At 37.6% G+C, this 20475-nt stretch overlaps 2 protein-coding genes across 2 annotated transcripts in view; both read right to left on the reverse strand.

The window, feature by feature from the left end:
* The window catches only part of recql4 (RecQ helicase-like 4), a 40861-nt gene extending 39003 nt beyond the window's left edge, over window positions 1-1858 (reverse strand). Inside the window, 1 exon segment of the mRNA XM_051936046.1 lies at window positions 1723-1858. Within this exon segment, the coding sequence (XP_051792006.1) occupies window positions 1723-1858 (136 nt within the window).
* LOC114664109 (ATP-dependent DNA helicase Q4-like) lies at window positions 1730-20402 on the reverse strand. Its single transcript, XM_028818082.2, has 8 exons — window positions 20331-20402; window positions 18224-18308; window positions 18106-18139; window positions 15262-15362; window positions 13652-13798; window positions 11859-12919; window positions 2647-2748; window positions 1730-1864 (listed from the first exon to the last, which is right to left on the reverse strand). Coding segments are annotated over exons 1-7 (1509 nt in total). The 5' UTR covers window positions 20333-20402; the 3' UTR covers window positions 1730-1864; window positions 2647-2669.
* Between the last annotated feature and the right edge of the window lie 73 nt (window positions 20403-20475).

Here is a 20475-nt window from a genome sequence, read left to right on the forward strand (position 1 = left end):
AGTTTAGTTGACATCCCATATTTTTCATTTCTAGGGTAGAAGGTATTTTAAACAGGACACAGTCCATTGAACCTTAGAGTGAGACAGTGGCTCTGTTCTCAAAAAATACAAATATTTTTTGCAATTATGAAGACATTAAGAAGAAAAACTGGTTTGCTACTTATAGAAAGCAATATCATTCCCTTTCCAAAAAAAGCTCAACTTTAATATAGGCTAAAATGAACTTTTATAACAAATACACAGCTGTCATGCATGCACATTAAATAAAGCTACAAGAATGCAACTGCAAATAGTTAAATAAAGTTTCGTGCAGCTCAGTAACTCAGATATTACTTCAATTATTGTAAAAACAGACAAAATTCTGAAGCTGGTTATTATGTTCTGTAACCATTCAGATGTATTTATTCTCTGTAAAAACAGACAAAATTCTGAAGCTGGTTATTATGTTCTGTAACCATTCAGATGTATTTATTCTCTGCACACTGTGGACACTGGGAGGCATCTCAGACACCAAACCCAAAAAAAAAAAAAAAAAAAAAAAAAAAAAAATAGACTTTCTTGTATGCTCAGATATGCAGATGGATATTTGAGGAGTAAGCCGCAAGATAATTATTATATTTTTATATCATGTACATTAAAGAATAATCAACAACAAATCAAATCATATAAATTATTACAGGAGTAAAGCTGAATAAATCGGACCCTGCAGCTGCATGAATAAAAAAGTACCACTTCCAGTAAACGGAAATAGCACAAAAGTTGATAGAAATCTACGTTTTGTACCTAATACTTGTATGTAAAATTTGGTTGACCTAAGTGAAAGTCTACTCAAAATTATCATGTTTACAAAAACATACACATACACACAGACAGACACACAAATGTAATTACAAAAAAGGTATTTTCATACTCTGGGAGGTCTAAAACGTCAAGATTCATCAAAATCTCAAAATCAAATTTTTGGATGATTACAATACTTTCCCTACGAGAAAGTAAATCAGACTCGGGTAGGTCAAAAAACATCAAGATTCATCAAAAACTCAAGGTCAAATTTTTGGACAATTACAATAGTTTCCCTATACTTCATACACAAGAAAGTAAAAACTGTTTAACACACAAGCCTCCCTTCAATAAGACACCTTGATTGGAAACAGCACCTGTTTCCAAAACACACCACAATAACAAAGAACAAATAATAATCTTCTCCCCCTCTCTAGTCGCATGCTGTATTCCAACGCTTCTAACTCAGACTCACCTGGCTGAGGAGGGGAGACTCTTTTAAAGACTAGGGAGGACTTTTGGTAGGTCAGAGGCATACCTTACAAGCACTTTTCCCATTTGGATAGAGGTCCAAGGTAACAGGTGAGCTTACTCACAATAGTTTCCTCCAGCAGCTCTGAGGGACCCAACAGAGGTGCCTGCTCAGACTACATATCCCATGCAGCCCCATGGGTATCCAAATGGGAGCACAGCCAGGGGTATGCTGGAATCCATCAATCTGGGTGAACATGCAGTATGTCCCTAGGAGGCAGACTCCCATTGTCTTTCTATTATTCTGGTTTAACAATCAGGGAAAGTACCACAGACCATCCCAGCCAAGATGCCAGCCCATTCATGCCATCTATTACAACACAAGCAGAGACATTGAAAACATAATTAATAACTCCTAAAAGACTTGGGAAACCTAATCATCACCTTCCAGGAAACAGAGACAGTACTTACCTCGGCCCTTGCAGTCTCTAGCCCAGTGCCCAGTGCCACCACATCTAAAGCAAATTTCACTACTACTAACAAAACCTCTTCCTCTTCCTCGACCAGCACCTCCAAACCGTTCACCCTTCAGTTGGAACTTATGCATGTACATCTTAAATTTGGAAAAAGAGAAACAGATATACTTTGTTGCACCCAATTTAAAACATATCCCTTTTTCAAATACAGCTTTACAGGAAAAACAAACTATTGGTAAATACAATAATAAAAGTAAATATACCAATAAACTTAGCTGTTTTTTTTCCTTTTGTAGAAATGCTTTCCCTTTCACAAGTCTGCCCACAAGTGCACATAGAATCATTTTATTTTTCACAATCTAGAAAAACTTATTTCCTATATTTGTTTAGCTGCAGAAATTCGATTCATTTGGTGAAATTTTCCTATCAGCTAGAGCTGAAGAAATTGTCCTAGTTTGTAGCGATTCAAACTACTTGATTTCAACTTGACAATGCTTGCAAACTGAATGTTCCATAACCTGCCCTTTATTTGCTGTTAGCTATGTAAAAACCAAAATGATACTAATCACCAAAGAGGAACATGAATAGTGAATTTGGTACAAGAATCTCTGCAAATTGGATTGGATTGTTGACAGAAATAATTTTGCTGGGTATGCCAAGTACAAATAAAATACACTGCTTCAGCATTTCCACAGGTGGTGCACTACAAATGACAGCACATTAAATGAGGAAATCTCTTTTTTCAATTTGACAGAATCCTTGCTTCCCCAATAGTCATTCAGTCAGATTTAAAAGCTTCCACAGTTACGAAAAATGTAGACGTATATATAAATATGTATATAAGCTAAAAAGAGGTAAATATCTATGTATAAGACCAGGACTACAATGAAGCAATAACTGCAGATCAAGTCCAACATACCTGTTTACGAAGCACAGCTCCTTTTAGTGCAAATCCTTTAACGTGAGATTCTTTTTTAGATTGATTCTAACAAAGTTTCCATCTGTAGGTTTGGAACCAAGCCTAAATGGAAAAAGAACTTTTAAATATTTTAATACAGGGATCAGAAAAATCAAAAAAAAAATTTAGAATATTCTTGAAATCAGCTACACCTTCTCAGGAAAGGTACCAGTATTGATTAAAGCTAATTATGAATCAGTATTAAAAAGGTACCCAATCAGTGTACAACCCCAAATTAGGAAAAGTTGGGAAGGTATGGAAAATGCAAATTAAAATAAAACACCGTAATTCTTAAATTTACTTTGACTTTTATTTCATTGCAGAAAGTATGAACCCAAGATATTGTTTGGTCTGGTCAACTTCATTTAATTTCTTAATATACATCCATTCCTGCATTTCAGGCCTGTAACTTGGGACAGTCCTCCCCAATCAAATGAAGTGTGCAAATTATGACAAAATTTAGTCCAACCGTGTGGATTTACGTATATACAGTATATAGAGTTAAGTGAAAAAGAAAGTACACCCTCTTTCAATTCCAAGGTTTTATGTATCAGGACTTAAAAAAAAATCATCTGGTCCTTAGCAGGTCTTAAAATTGGGCAAAAACAACCTCAGATGAACAACAACACATGACATATCAAAAACTAAGTCAAACTGCAGTAGCAGTGTGTGAAAAATTAAGTACACCCTTACTGCTTCCATAGGAATTAAGAAGGTAAAGTAGCAGTACAAATACACAGAATTTGAGCATTATACTGTATATTAGATTAACTTATGAAATTAATAATTGTAGTTCTTTGATTATGAAAAATGCAATGAGAGCACTATACCAATTAATTTGGAATATTAAGTACCTGCATTTCCTTTTCACTTTCTTCATACTTACTACAGGATAAAATATTGTAATGGGGTCAAAATTTAAACTTTGAGTTTTGCACATATTTCCATATTTAAGGCATCCTTGAACACAATTTGACTGTTTCCAGCATGATGTATAAGTGACTATCACACATATAATAACTCAAGAGCAACGCTGCTGACCATGATCACATATGGTTCTCTCATTATAATCGTAAAAGACAAGACCCCCACTAATATTGAATAAAACAGGATCAGGGTAATTTCCTTTTTATTTGAAATATTTCCTTTTGTTATTAGCAGGAACCCTAAAAATTCAAATAAAGTTTTAGAAAGTTTTAGAAAATTAAAAGGCCCACAAATTTTGTCTAAGGTATTTTTCCATGTCCACAAACATTTGCAGTGAGCTGACATTTTATGTTTACCACGGAGGGAAGCTTTACTGTTAATGTGCTGCACTGTGTTTCAAATGAAAGTGACTGGGAATAAAAATACCCTAAAGTATTCATGTGAAGCTTGTCTTGACATTCTCAGCCATTTTGGAAATGGAAAAAAAGATTATTTCACTGGCGAAAGACCCAACATAACCACATGACAATACCCCAGCCATCTTTAGTCTAATGCACTTACAGTAAAAGACATTTATACCATGTTTACTTCTGTCCACTGAACACTAATCCTTTTTTATTTATAAATTTATAACTTTGGACCATGGAGCATAAATGTGCTGCCAATGAGAATAAGTAGAATATGCATGAAAAACAGGCCAGATTTTAATATCTTAGAATGAATATACCTTATTGTACTTGAATTCTATTAAAACACTCTTAGATACTGTGCATTTCCAAACCTGCTAAATTAAATTCAGGGTTGTGTGGAGCGGGAACCTCTCTTAGCGGCACTGGACACAAGGCAAAAATTCAGGAAACAACCCTGGAAAATTTGCCAGCACAGTTCAGGGTTCTGCTTAATTTGATATTTTCCAGAATTCCTTTTGAAACTAAAACTAACTTCGGCAGACTGTCCTGGCTCAGCAGTGTGGCTCATTTATCTTACAACAGCAATATTGGCCTAAACTTGCTTTTACTTGGAAGTGGTCACCAATAGTGTAGTGAAGTGCATGTCCATTGCTATCACCTAAGTCTGTATAAACCTAACAGCTTGTATATTTCCTGTAACCATAAACTGGATTAAGAGAGTCTCGGAATGTTCTGGTTGTATATTTAAGCAGCATCTTAGAATTCACCAAGCATCACTAATTAAGTTGATTTCCAAAGGTGCTTGTTTTGTATTTTTCTCAAAAGTACCACTGAAATTTTGCCAATGCATTTATATCTATTGTTACTTATATTTGGCTGATGCCTTTATACAAGGTGACTTTTACCTAGATTTTGGCCTTGTCCTCTTGCCTTTGCTGTTTTAGCAGTAAATATATGAACCTTTGCCTCTCAATAATGTCCCCATGCTCTCCTCCTGCCCATCTCATATCACCGAAACAAAATCCAAACAATGCTGCTAGTGACTTAGATGTGTTCATGCTAACATTTATGCTCCATGCCTCTTTACCCTGATGCTCAACTAATGTCATCTTACAGTTGTATGATGATTACAATTTCAAATAATTTAGCTGCTATTAAACACTGTGAAACACAATCAATCAGTTCAAAAAACTTGCATATTGTACCCAGCAAAACATAGCAGCATATTAGTACGATGTAACGGAAGCATAGTATGTTAGATGCTGTACATAAAAGCCTGAAATACTAATAACATTTACAGCTAGTTGTCAACAAATGCTGAAATGGCCAAGTTGGTTGATCACCTGAAGACAGATTAGAAAAGGCCATCAGTGGAGTCCCTAAGGGTCCTGTGGGTGGATCACTACTCTTTCCAATTTTAGGCTGAATGTGCAAGTAAATAACAGTAAAACTGATGAAACAGCAAACACTGAGGAGGTAGCAAAAAGGATAATATTTTATACCAGTAACGGTTATCGTGCAGTAAATACACTTGAATTGAGCATTCATAGTTTTCATCCTCTTTCTCTGTACATTTCGCATTTGTTTGCTCAGAGGTTGATGCTCTTGCTGTTTCATGAGCAGCTCTTCTTTTCTCCACCCTAGCAGCCTGCTTCTTCTCTTCTTTCGTCGGCATCTTTTCGCGTTACAACTGATCAAGTCAGTGTTTGTGTTGCAATTACTTAGTACATTTTCTTTCATTTTTCACTTAAGCTGGCACTTAAATCATTCTTGAGGCAGATTGAACACTTAAGATATGAAGAGGTAGGGGAAGGGACGGCGAACGTGGAAGGGATGAGAATGGCGGCCGTATGCATGCGCCGCACAGCCGCCCTACTGGCCGCTGCTGAGAGTTGATTCTACAATAAAATAAAATAAAAAGAGGAATAACCTTGGAGGTCAATCATCACGTATAGCAGACTTCACGTAGTATATGTCTACCAAATTTCAGGTCAATAGGTCAAACAGTTTGTGAGCTACAGGTGATTTAAAATCCAGGACAGACAAACGAAGAGCCACGGGAACGTATTATATATAAAGACTAGCAAAATACCCGCACTTCACAGCGGTGAAGTACTGCTTTAAAATTTTTATTAAGAAGAAAAGTAAACCTTTTTAAACTGAGGGAAAATATACCAATAATTATTTGTTAAGGATCTCTTTGTATACCACGTTGTCAGTTCGGCCCTCCAGTTGTAATATGACCAAGCTGTGCGCTGGGCTTACTCTTGAGCATGCAAAGTATAGTTGGCCATGTGAAAAGCAATCTTGCCTCAAATCAATGCCAACCTTTTGTAGGGTCTGTCCCTGAGACTTAATTGTCATTGCGAAGCAGAGCCTTACTGGAAATTGAAGGCGTTTGAATTGAAATGGGTTTCATCGATAACTTCGCATCCAGATTTTGAGAGTTTAAATATTCATAAACATCAAAGTGTCCACTACTCATATCGTCACCTGTGAATCTAAGATGTTTAAGAGGCATTGGCGGTTGTCCAAAGGTGTTAAATATTTGGCCATTTCGGTACACTTGAAAGCGACAACCGAACAATTCAGCGGCAGCCATCAACTTACATGCAGAACCATAGGTGAAGGGCTTAAGCATTTCACTTTTATAGTGCTCCTGTATAGTATAATTATCTCCTGTACCGTCATCAGTCCACACCTTGAACTTGTCCCAGTCATTCAATACATAAGACACAATGTTCCTTCGGAAATCAACAGTGAGCCTGATATGGCTGTGCAATATGTAACACTGAGAATGGAAAAGGCAGGCACCATCTCCGGGCATGGAAACCACTCGGTAAGTTACAGTTCTTTGATCAATGGTGATCACCTCGATAGACATGTTAATGGGGGTACGGTTGGAACAATAAAGGAAATGGGTACCTGAACAATGTAAACTAAGTCTAAAATACCTACACAATAACTATAATCGTAATAAACGAACAATAAAACAGAGGAGAAGCTGTGGATTAAATAAAAAGGCTGCAGTTATCAGCAGGGAGACGTGAATACCATGGCAAAGCAAGGAAGGGAATGAAGAGACCGGAGCGACGGACGGCCTTATATAGGCAGGCAGCCAACTACGTGGGAGGCGTGGGAATGGTGGACCCAACGCCGCCTCACACGGCGACCGAATTGCAGGCTATGGACGTATATATGTATATAAATAGGATTCAGTTAGCGTTGGGAACCCGCGTACCAAATTTCTTGGAAGATGGGTTCATAAGTAACAAAGACCGTTGTAAAGTTCAATATGGCGGCCGACAGTGGCGTCATACCACCGAAATAAGTACGTATATCGGTTTTGGTTAGCGCAGGGAAGCCGCCTACCAAATTTCGTGAAGATGGGGCCATAAATAAGAAAGTTTAACATGGCGGACATTGTCGACCATTACTCGTAGAATTTCGAAATGAAACCTGCTTAACTTTTGTAAGTAAGCTGTAAGGAATGAGCCTGCCAAATTTCAGCCTTCTACCTACACGGGAAGTTGGAGAATTAGTGATGAGTGGGCCAGTGAGGGCTTTGCCTTTTATTAGTATAGATATATTAAAGTAGACCTGGGCAATCTTCAAAACTGGGAAAACATTCAGAAGGTCTTTAACTGTAAATGCTGGCAAAATAAGCATTAATAGTAAATTCAAGATGAATGATGCTGAACCACAGCAGCAACCTCTAAAAAGGATTTGCGAATTTACACTGACGCAACATTCTTTTTTAGGCAATTAAAAAGGTCAATAAAAGGTTGGGCTACATTTTAAATGGAATATAAAATCACACTATATTATGTTCATATTCTATTAATGATGTAATGAAACTGCAGCTGAAGAAATGTTTGTGGTTCCAATCATCACGCTACAAAAAAAGATATAGAGGCCAGACAAGCTATGCAGAAAGCAGCAATCGTACCTCCTATTCTGAGAGGTTTACGGAATTAAACCTTTATAGTCTTGAGCACAAAACATTATGTGGAATCCTAATCCAGGCTTTCAGTATTCGTAAAGGCATCAATAAAGTTAATCCAGCAGACTTCTACAACTTAAACAGTGACTCATACACTCAAGGGTTGAAAATTAAGGGGAACTGCATTTAGCACGGAAGCCTGGAAACATTTTTTCCCCCTCACTCACAGGGTCATGAAAATCTAGAATAAATTATTAAATCACATAATTGAACCTGAAACTAACAATTTTAAAATGGTTTTGATGAGATATTAAGACAGCTTAAATATTAGCTAACTAAATAAGCTTGATTGATGAAATTGTCTTCTCAAATTTCTTTTGTTTTTCTTGTAAATTACTCTTATGTTCTTCATCAAAATAACCTATTTATTTAGGTGTATAAAGCAAACAACTATACTTTATATTTGTATGAAACTGAACAGAACTTTTGGACAGTTCAGTCAGTCAGTCATTTTCCAACCCGCTATATCCTAACTACAGGGTCACAGGGGTCTGCTGGAGCCAATCCCAGCCAATACAGGGCACAAGGCAGGAACAAATCCTGGGCAGGGCGCCAGCCCAGCTCAGAGCACATGCATACACCCACACACCAAGCACACACTAGGGACAATTTAGGATCGCCAATGAACCTAACCTGCATGTCTTTGGAGAGTGGGAGGAAACCGGAACATCCCGAGGAAACCCATGCAGACATGGGGAGAACATGCAAACTTCACGCAGGGAGGACCCGGGAAGCGAACCCAGGTCTCCTTATTGCCAGGCAGCAGAGCTACCACTGCACCACCGTGCTCCCTGACAGTTCAGTGATAACATAATAATGGGTGAAACTAAAACAATGTCTGCCTAATTATTTCAAACCTAGCTTAACAGAACATACTGTACATGTATCATACCTGCTTCCCCCTTAATATAATTCAATAGTATATTCAATTTTTATCAATATCCATTTAAAAGAAGGCACTGGTCTAAATGAAAATGGGCCGTCTCAGGGATCCTCTACAGCTGAATCAGAAAGGCCCCAAATCTCTGGCTCTTCCCAGTTACTATACCAATGCCTTTCATGCAATTATTAACTGGTTTAAGTTTGAAATATCAGGACAATGATAAAAAAAAAACACTGTACAGTTTCTTTCCTTGTGTTATCCTTGCACAGAAGATTCAGAGCATCAAATCACTGACTGCATTTTTCTACATTAATGATGAACCTCACCTTTAAAGTATTTTCCACTTCTGTATTGTAAAGTCTGGTTACTATAAATTGAGATTCTTTGTTAGATGTTTCCTTATGAGGAGCTATATGTATGTGTGGGATGCTGCCCTACAATGAAATTAACAGAACTAGATATTAGCTTGCTCTCAAAGGTGCCACAACAGGCCCTTACTCCTGCTCTCCAGAAATTTAAAATGGTCCCTGGGGCTGCGAAGCAGAGATGCTCATTGCTCCTCCACAGTTTCACCTTAAGTAATACTCTAATATGTACAGTATATGTACTACTTTAATGTGATGTGAAAATAGCCTAAATAACAGCTTTGTTGATCATATAAAAGGACTAGACAAAAAAAATGTTAATAAAAATGCAACCTACTTTAGCAATACGGTGATATAAGTAAATGGAAATATTTAAGCATTTGCTCTATATTTCCCAAACAAATTCCCAACTTCTATACACCAAACACTGCAGCAAACACATCTTAGTGGAAAATACAGGTGGAATGCAGCCTTTCACTTCATCAAACATTCCTCTTACAAACTATTACCACTAATTTCCTTGTAATTTAGCAGCAGCAGTTGAGAATTAAGTTCAACAAATGCACATGAACTTTCACCACATTCAAACCGATGCTCCAACCGACAAAATAAAATGAACATCATATGACACACACTAATGAGGTCATTTTTGCTATCATACTGTGTTTGATATCAGAGAGTATACAAAAGCAACTGCCAGAAAAGCTTTATCAACTCAGATTTATTTTTTGCACGAGTAACTGTAGAAATGTGAAATTGTGAATTTCCCCTTGGGATTAATAAAGCATCTATCTATCTATCTATGTGAAATCTTGTATGTATGCATTGTCTTGGAGTGGGAAGGACACATCAAGATAAGGGGAATATTTTCCATCTGGTTAAAATGTTCATAGATCTTTCTGTCTAGCTAATTTTCCTATAATATCTTGTCCTATTGTTCCCCATTTTATGAACCAGACATAAGAATTCTGTTAATAACAAGTACTAGCACAACAGAAATGTGCAAGCTGCAACACAAAATAAGACCTGCATTATTAATAACTTAACAAGCTATGTCAAAATACTTAATTAGAACTCACCATAGCGTTTCAGCATACTGGACATCTGCATTTAAATCGCATGTACATTTTGACCAGAAAAACTACTTGATTCTACTAAATCTTTTCTATTAAATTTAATTTATAATAATATACACATAATTTATATTACCCTAGGTTCTTGTCTATAAGCCGGACTCGTGTATAAGCCGGAGACCAAAAATCATACGAATTTTTAAAATAAAATCTTATCATAGATAAGCCGGACTCATGGATAAGCCGAACGTACTATAACCTATAACTAATAGAAGGGAGGGAGGTCAGTGGTCTCACTCGCACCCATTTAATTTCTTTAAGGGGGGAGAGAGTGTGAGATATTGGCGTCTCTCTCACTCCCCGCATGGCGCGGTTGGAGCGGCCGGAGCGCGTATTTTCTGCTCTGGGCGTCGCCGAGTCAACACGCGCGCGTAGCGGTCATTTAAATTGTGATTTTATATGTAAGCATATTTAAATATATATCGCGGATTTTTTGCTGGTTCGCGGATTTCTGGTACATGCTTCCTCAGTTGGTTTGCCCAGTTGATTTCATACAAGGGACGCTATTGGCAGATGGCTGAGAAGCTACCCAACTTACTTTTCTCTGTGTCTCTTGCGCTGACTTTCTCTGATCCTGACGTAGGGGGTGTGAGCAGGGGGGCTGTTCGCACACCTAGACGATACGGACGCTCGTCTAAAAATGCTGAAAGATTATCTTCACGTTGCTACCTTCTGTGTGCAGCTGCTTAGTGAAGCGACATGCTGCACGGTGCTTCATATACTTAAAAGCTCAAAGGGCACGTATTGATTTTTCACTCTTTGTTTTTATCTGTCTCTCTCTCTCCCTGCTCCTGACGGAGGGGGTGTGAGCTGCCGCCTTCAACAGCTTTGTGCCGCGGTGCTTCGCATACTTAAGCCAAACAGCCCTATTGATTTGTTTGCTTTGCTCTCTGTTTCTGACAGCCTGTGCTCCTGACACGCACTCCTTTGAAGATGAAGATATGTTTGCATTCTTTTAATTGTGAGACAGAACTGTCATCTCTGTCTTGTCATGGAGCACAGTTTAAACTTTTGAAAAAGAGACAAATGTTTGTTTGCAGTGTTTGAATAACGTTCCTGTCTCTCTACAACCTCCTGTGTTTCTGCGCAAATCTGTGACCCAAGCATGACAATATAAAAATAACCATATAAACATATGGTTTCTACTTCGCGGATTTTCTTATTTCGCGGGTGGCTCTGGAACGCAACCCCCCGCGATGGAGGAGGGATTACTGTATAAGCCGATATTCTATTTTTTCATTTTCACAACTTTTTTCCTTAGATAAGCCGCGGCTTATAGACAAGAACTTAGGGTATATGAAGCTCATATTTGGAATCCTTGGTGTCATGTGATAAATACTGTATATACGCTAAGTATACCATAATAAGGTAAAGCATATCTATACCTACAGAGGCCACCAATATTCCCTTAATACCATTCAAAATAAGTTATAATATACCATTACACTTTACCTTCTTCCCCTACTTGCATGTGTATTGCTGTTTTTCATGGCCTCAGCTTCATCCTCAAGTTCTCCAAAAATATTCTCTATGGAATGTGTTTGGTCCAGCTTCAGTTTCTCTGCAATGCTACTTTCCTCAGTGACGTCTTTGGATCCACATCTCCTATCGGCCTTTGGTTTGCTGCATTTCTCTCCCACTGTAGAAACTGGACTGCCTTTTGTTGTTTTTCTCTTCTTGGGGACAGATGTAGGTTCTAAAGAGTTGACAGTTTCCTCTACTCTTCGCCTTTTTTTGTTTATTTTTCTTATCTCCTTTCTTGGTTGTTCTGTTTCACTGACAACTGCACTATGTATTTCTTTACCAATTTTCTGTGTTTCTTGGGTCTCCTGTTCAAACTCTGCATTTCCAGAATTCTGCTTACTGTCAGTAGAAAGTGGATGCTCGTCCTCATTAAATTCATATTCATGCATATTTTCTACATATTTGGACTTGGTAACTTTCTCAGTTTTGTGATCACTTGGTGTTTTTTGGAAACCATTAACAGAGCCCTCTTTCTCTTTGCTTTCTGTATGATTTAATGAGCATACCTGTTCTTTCGGTATTTCAGGAACTTGATCTACTGCATCTTCCTTAGAAGACATTACTAAATGGTTAGAAAGGTTGCTCTTTTTACTATATTCTGCATTTAAGTTTCCATTTGCCATGTTTCCAATTGGCATCTCATCCTCCTGCTCCACTTTAGCAAACACCTGACAACGCTCCAGCCAACCTGAATCTAATGAAGACAGCCTTTTTATCATTGAATTGTGTAACCGCTGGGCTTTTTCCTCCTTCTTTGAACAAGTAAGAGGTGAGATGATCTTAGCCACATTTAAACCTTGCAATGGTTGATCTTCTTCCTCAGTACTCAAGGATGGAACTCTAGAACAACTTAGAGGAGCGGTACAAATACTTGGGTTTGGCACACACAATGGTGGACTTTCCACAGTAGCTGTATTTGTGCTCATTTCTGGTGATTTCTTTAAGGTTCTCTTTGGAGTAAATGACTTTTTCAGAGATGTTGGTCTATCCTGAAAATAAGGAAATGTACAATAAAAGATAAAACCCTTAAGTTCATATAACTAGAGTATCTGAATGTCTAAAATGAATTTAGTTAGATCTCAGACACAGATAAATAATTACTGACTATCTAATTATTTTCACTTCAAGAGGGTAAGTAAAATTCATGTCCTAAATTTTGGTCCCATGAAGGACAGCTTTCTGTCTTGACAGCATTGCTACAGAGACAGGTTTAGACTTATTTCAACTCTGCAGTATATTAAACCAGTAGCAGAAAGAAGTCAGCAGCAGATGGATCAAGGAACAAGGGAAATATCCATCATTTTAATTTGTAGATATTAAAAGGCAGCAAAAACAAAACCTAAAATGAGAATTTCAGGTGTTACTATCCTCATTAAAAAGCATGTTAATTTAAGTTTTGTCTGTGCTACATTGTAATTTCTGGACTTTGTAACTACAGCAATAAGCCACAGTTTAACCTTAGTAATGAGATGCCAAACAAGCCACCTCTACATATAGAGAAAAATACAGATACACAGTATTTTCAAGCACTGCAGATCTTTTAATCAAAATGTAATGAATTTCAAGATGTGTATGCATTATTCGGTACCATGTTGCAATTGAAATAGCCCACTCACAATGCAAAGTCATCCTTTAAAAAAAAAAAAAATAAATAAATATTTATATACTGTATATATATAAAAAACACAAAGTATATTGAGAAAACAAAAACATTTTATTACCTTAGTTAATGTGCCCATGTTTAATTTCAACTTCATTCCATAATACAGAGATGAAACTTTAAGCGAGTCCCTCTCTTTGGAAGTTAACTTTGTTGATGGCGTATTGACTCGGTTAAGATGGGAGCCCCAACAACCAGAGTCAGCTATCTGCAAATAGATATATCACAAGAGCTCTGCAGGTTTCAATAAAATCATACTCTTCACTAAACAATACATAACTAAGGAAGTGTGATCATAAAAGAGGTACGATGTAGATCAGAGGTCAGCAACTACATTTGTCCAAGGGCCAGAATTTTGGCATTGTGACACTGTGGGGGCCAGACTTTCAAACAAAATTAATTTATTCAGCATAATTAGATATTGTTTAAAATGTTCACTTTCTTACAAAATTAATGTTATTTTTACTAGCTTAGATCTGTGTGATGAATGCAGTTAGGCAATCAAGATACTTTAGTTTCATGCAAATCTGCGTTCTCAAAAATGAACAGACTGTCAAACCAGTCTTTGGAGGACTGCTTGTGAATAAGCCTAACAACTGTCAAGCCTGATGTTAAGAAGGTGGTGTCAGAGGGGAAATGTAATTTCTCCCATTAACCAAATGTGAGTATTTCAGCCTTAAGATTTTATTAATAGGGTCCATTGTTAAATTATGGTTGATTAAACGATTATTTGTCGCACAGACGATACCTTGCAGGAAGCAGCATTGAACCAATCTGTTCACTCTCTTGAAAGCAACATTTCTGGAAACTAACAAATGTCTGTTTAATTAATTCATATCCATGTTCTGTTGTCACAAAAAAACAGAAATTTGACATGCTCTTTTGTTTTATAATGTGATATTAAGTAATCAAGCAAAATAACACCTTTTATTGACTAAATAAATTATTACAATGTGCAAGTTTTCAAGACAGCTCAGGACCCTTCTTCAGTCATTTTGCTTCTCATTGCATTCATAATGGCTAACATGGTGCAACACACAAGTACTACATGTGATATCAACTAAACCAAATTTCTTTTCTGCTTTGACTGCAGTTTTGTTTGTTATTGTGCATGTGGGAAAAAAATTAATTGTTAAATAATGTTAAACAAATACACCAAAATGTTAAATGAGAGTTATGAGTTTGTCCATACTCTTTCACAAGAACAAGCCGCATTCCATTCATAAAAGGCAGAATTCATAATATACTGAAAGATTTACAACTCTTTAGAACCTGGGGTGGAACACACCTATTTTCGGTATGTAAACCTAATGAAATTATATTAATAGGCTATATCTCAAATGTTTTGGAATGGCTTTAATATTCTAAATAAAATATTCTAAATAGCATAGCGCATTTTCCCCTCTTAACATTTTCTTTATTCATTAATTGATTAATTTTTTTGCGGACCGGATGGGAGGCTTTAGTGGGCCAGAAGTAGCCCGCAGGCCACCAGCTGATGGTCATTGATGTATATTCAGTGGACTCAAGTAGAAATATTAACACTTCTTCATTTAGAATTGTTGCAAGTATTGTAAATATCTTTCCATTAAGTTTGCTAGAAAAATTATTAAACAGAGAGGCAGATTATCCAACACTGATCTAAATTTCACAAATATGCTTTTAATTTACCACATCATCTTGCTTGGATATTCCACTATTGGATGCTGTCATTTTTTCATTTTCTGCATTTTCTCTTGTCATTTTGAGTGCTCTGTATTCTCTGTACAACTCTACAAAGCAAATAAAAATATACATTTAAACAGGGTATTTTAAGAGTTCTTGTTTACACTTAGCCTTGGTAACATATTCTGCAAGATGGAGTAAACCCAAAGAGAACTTCAAATGGCTTGAACGATCTAGAACATGATGATACAACTAATAAAGATTTCTCTAACAGCTGGTCTGCAGGTGATGTCAGCATGTAGTTGTCGGACTATTAATGATATTAATTCTTTACATTTATACAGCGCTTTTCTCACTACTTAAAGCACTTTACATAGTGAGTGGGGAGCCACTTCAGCCACCACTAATGTGTGGTATTCACCTGGATGTTCACCACACATTAGCTGTTAGGTGGTGAGGGGTGAGACAGAAAGGTAGTCAGAGACAGGGGGTGATTAGGAGGCCAGAATGACTAGGCCATGAAGGGCATTTTAACCAGGACATCGGGATTCACCCTACTCTTTACGAAGGATGCCCAGGCATCTTTTGTGACCACAGAGAGTCAGAACCTCGGTTTTACATTTCATCTGAAGGATGGCGGTATTTTTATAGTACGGTGTCCCCGTCACTGGACTGGGGCATTGGGATCCACATACAGACCATGGGGTAAATACCCTCTGCTGGCTTCACCAACACCTCGTCTAGCAGCAGAGGGCTGGCTGGGCCTGAACATGCTTAGCTTCAGGTGGATGACCTGTTCTGAAGTGTATGTGGTATGGCCGACTGTAAGCACTAGGTAAAGGAAAAGGTTTCTGACAGCACAAAGCAAAGAAAGCGGCTACAATTATCAGTCTGTGTGAGAATAGCTGGAATTCTGAGAATGGGTTCACAAATAGGAGAAAGGAATTAAGTAGACTTTTGCTTGAATCTTAAGTCAAAAGACCACATGTATGGTGGGGTTACCACCACAATTTTTAAATAAGTAGAGTGCACTTGGAGTGCATAGTTTCTGCTGCCCAGATACTGAAAGAGTGACCTCAAGTTTCTCATACTCCTTATACATCTTAAGATTAAAAATGTAGTTTGGATCAGGATTAGTGAAGGCCACTACTGCAAGACAATATCTGACCATTTGGGGTGATCCCTAAACCCAGAAGTAATTTAGGTCAGTTTAATGTAATTTTATAAAATACACTACCAATCATAAACCAAGTGTTTTATACATAATTACTGACAAAATGTTAAAAAATAAAAATGACATGAAACAAACAGTTTGGAAAGCTGTAAAAGCACAGTGTAAACTAGAATGGAACAGAAAAGAGGTGGGTCTCCCAAGGTCTGTGTGGATTTCCTCTGGGTGTTCCTGGATTTCCCTTCCCAAAGGAATGCAGGTTAGGTTAACTGACAAATCTATATTGTCCTTAAGCAAGTATGGGTCTGCTTGAGTGGACCCTCTGATGTACTGGTACCTTATTCTGGACTATTTACTGCCGAACCCCAAGTGTAGTGGCCCTCACCCCAAATTGGTTAAAGCAGATTTGAGAATGTGCTTTAATGTGTTACCAACTACAAAAGTTTGCAATTATTTTATGTTACCATTTTAGTCTGTTGTGGTAATGTGGCATTTAAATCAAGAATAAATTAAGCAGCAAAGGAAATAACATTTTATACTTTACACCGTAAAATATCAATGCTGCCTCTCAAAGGATTGATGGAGTACCTGGTTTCCAGGTTAGAGAAGCCCAAGAGCAGAAAATTGCACGGTGACAAACAGGGCCATGCTTCAAGGAAATCTTGCAAAAGCAAGGGGAGAAAGCAATGGTATATACAACATATAGTGAATTTTAAAGTGTTTACAATTTCAGTTCTTGCTAATATGAAAGCTGAAAATAGGATATGTCAGATGTGCGGCACAGTGGCGCAGTGGTAGCGCTGCTGCCTCGCAGTTAGGAGACACGGGTTCGCTTCCTGGGTCCTCCCTGCGTGGAGTTTGCATGTTCTCCCCGTGTCTGCGTGGGTTTCCTCCCACAGTCCAAAGACATGCAGGTTAGGTGCATTGGCGATTCTAAATTGTCCGTAGTGTGTGCTTGGTGTGTGGGCACTTGTGTGTGTGCCCTGCCTGGGGTTTGTTTCCTGCCTTGCGCACTGTGTTGGCTGGGATTGGCTCCAGCAGACCCCCGTGACCCTGTAGTTAGGATATAGCGGGTTGAATAATGAATGGATGGTTGTCAGATGTAACCAATAATATTATTGAAGGTGAAAACACAAGATTTTAAGTGAAAGTCATTTTTTGTGACAAAAAAAGTCTCTCCATGTCCACTTGGGAATCCTCCTACACTCCAAAAATGGACAGAGTAAGTTGTCAGGAAACTGAAACAGTGCAAGTAAATATGAGTGTGTATGTGCGCAGACAAATTCTGCATTGGACTGACATCTTACAGACTTATAGTTTCTGTAGTCACCCAGTGCTGAAAGAGAAGGCTTTGAATCCCTCTAACCTTGTTGTGAAAAAGTGGGTTCACACAATTCATGTCTAGATAAACAAAACACTAAAGAAAGATAAGTACTGTATGTTTATTTAAAGTATTTTAATGCTTTTTAAATTATGTTAAGTTGAAGTACCAAATACTAGATGGAGCCTCTTCAAAGGGAGGCTGGGGAATGTAAACCAGATTGTAACACAAGATTGTATAGAATTTTAAAGGCAAATTCACAAATATCATCAAATCAAAATAAAAAGGTAAAGATTTATGAATAAAGTTAACAAAAACGCAACTTTCAAACAAGATGGTTCCGTCAAGCTAAACTCACCTTTTATCTCTTGTGAAGCGCTGTCTATGTCTTCCTATAAAACCAAACAGATAAATAAAATCATACACAATGTTCATCTCTTCAACTAGCAGAAGAGCAGCACTCCAGTAGCAATTACCTTATTGGGCTTCCGTTTATGCTCCTGAACAAAAGATGACTCCCATTTCTTCAACAAGATTTTGAGGTCATTGTAACGATCCATCCTAAATTATAAACTTGTAATGAATAAAAACCCATCAACAAAAACTTAACACCATGGTATTTTTAATTACAAATTCTGTATTGCCCATTGTTCACTTAGATATGAGTCATGACAAGAGACCATTATCCTGAAACTAGACACCAAACTATGTTTTAACCATTTCTTTTAAGTCCTAAAATTGTAATTGTTATCTAGGTACAAGAACCCAAAAAAGGAAGCAGGCTTTAATGGCTAAGTCATTGTACCAGAACGATCCACGGACTAACCATAAGATCATTCTAAGCAATGAACCTACTGCAAGCTGATGTAGAAATACGGAAACATGTGCTGTGATATGATGATTTTATGCAAAGGCTAAGCTGATTCTTTCTGTAATTGCCACAGTTATGCCAAACAAATAAAAGCAAAAAGAAGGAATTGGTGTTCCTCTTAGTAGCATCAGGAAAATGACTGGAACCAGGCAGTGTGGCATAGCAGTTAAGGCTTTGGATTTTAAATCCTAAGGCTGAAAGTTCAAATCCTGCTACTGACACTGTGTGACCATAAGCAGGTCTCTTCATCTGCTTGTGCTGCAAATGGAGAAGCAAAAGAAAGGTAACCAATTCTATCACAAATGTTGTAAATCTCCTTGGAGAAAGGTGTCAGCAAAAAAGTAAGCAGTAATAATAACCAACCCTTGAATGTATGCCAATCCATTATAGGCCACACTAACCCACAAAGAGTCACCTCTGAGTTGCAAATTAATATAAGAAGCTCATATTTGGGAACTGAGGAAAAAAAACTAAGTATCCAGCAAGTTATTCATATGAAAAACCACATGGGCAGCAGCAGGACCAATGACCAAATCCCAGTAATTTACCCAAGATGATAACCAAAAAAAACAAATGTATAGTACTCATAAATAATATCCACACACATTCAGGGATTCATTTCATTTTTAAAGCAGTTAAATGGTTCTCAGTGTTCTACAAAGGGTTTACAGGTTCTTCTCATGTCAATGGAGGGGATTTCTCCTACCACTGTGATTTTGACTATACTAGTGTGTATATTCCCTTAAATGGACTGGCATACTGATCTGCTGTTGGTCTGAGGAAAGTCTGTAGCTCCCTCTGTATTTTAGCTCTGATTACCAGATGGTGAGCAGTACAATGGCAGAGTGGTTACCCCAATACAGCTCCAGAAAATAGTGTTTGAGCCCCCATTTATCTATGCTGATGGAACAGGCTACAACCCTCCAGGACCCTGAACTGGATTTCAGAACTGAAAAAAAAACAGATGGGTCACTAAATATTCAATGTTCAGGTCCATCCAAAAACTTCAGTGTTGATTTTTAACATTATTTATTCTAAAAATATTTTGTTTTAACCAAAACCCAAACGTACTAATCTATTTGTAAATCAAAAACAACAACTAATCATTCTGTTTATTTAGGAGACGCTTTAATCCAACGAATGTACAAATTAGAATGGCACAATTGTTAACATGCATATGAAAATTATTTTTAATGGTACACAAGGTTAAATACGTCCAGTCAGTGTGGATTGAAGTGCCACGCTTGTAGTATCCTCCACTAACAAATGGCTACGCTAGTTTAGCAACGTGAGATTTCAGTTGCAGACACGGGTTCACTCAACTTACTAAGGGTGACAGACGGCTTTAAACAGCCTCTGCCAGCCCGTGAAGTGTAGATGCATTTAATGATCTTTTTTGAGAGTGCGTGCAGCATCGTAAAATTTTCATCATGAACCTTACATGTAAATGCATTAAGTAAAATAAATCTAGCAGTGGAACTCAGAAAAAGTAAACACGTTTATCTTTTAATCAACAATGCCGGTCAACAGTGCCAGTGCCTGCGCCTGCAGCAAAAGCTGCAGCTGCAGCTGTTGCTTCGCTCGCTCTGCATTTGGCAGGGTAACCGGATAATTATTTTATTCTGGCGCTCCTATGTACGTTGTTTTTCTGGTTTTGTTGTGCCATTTTCGAATTTTACTAATACATGTCAAACAGACATCTATTTACTTACATGTCCCTGTGTTCTCTGTGCTTCTTCAATGTAGTATACAGAGGGAGAGAGAATTTGGCGCGCCCAGCAAAGTTCCATTCAATCTTCCAATTGGCACTTCGAACGCATTCGTTGTAATCATCCAATTGGACGGGAAAGCTTAATG

The sequence above is a fragment of the Erpetoichthys calabaricus genome, chromosome 13 (assembly GCF_900747795.2).
Source record: "Erpetoichthys calabaricus chromosome 13, fErpCal1.3, whole genome shotgun sequence".
Classification (NCBI taxonomy): domain Eukaryota; kingdom Metazoa; phylum Chordata; class Cladistia; order Polypteriformes; family Polypteridae; genus Erpetoichthys; species Erpetoichthys calabaricus.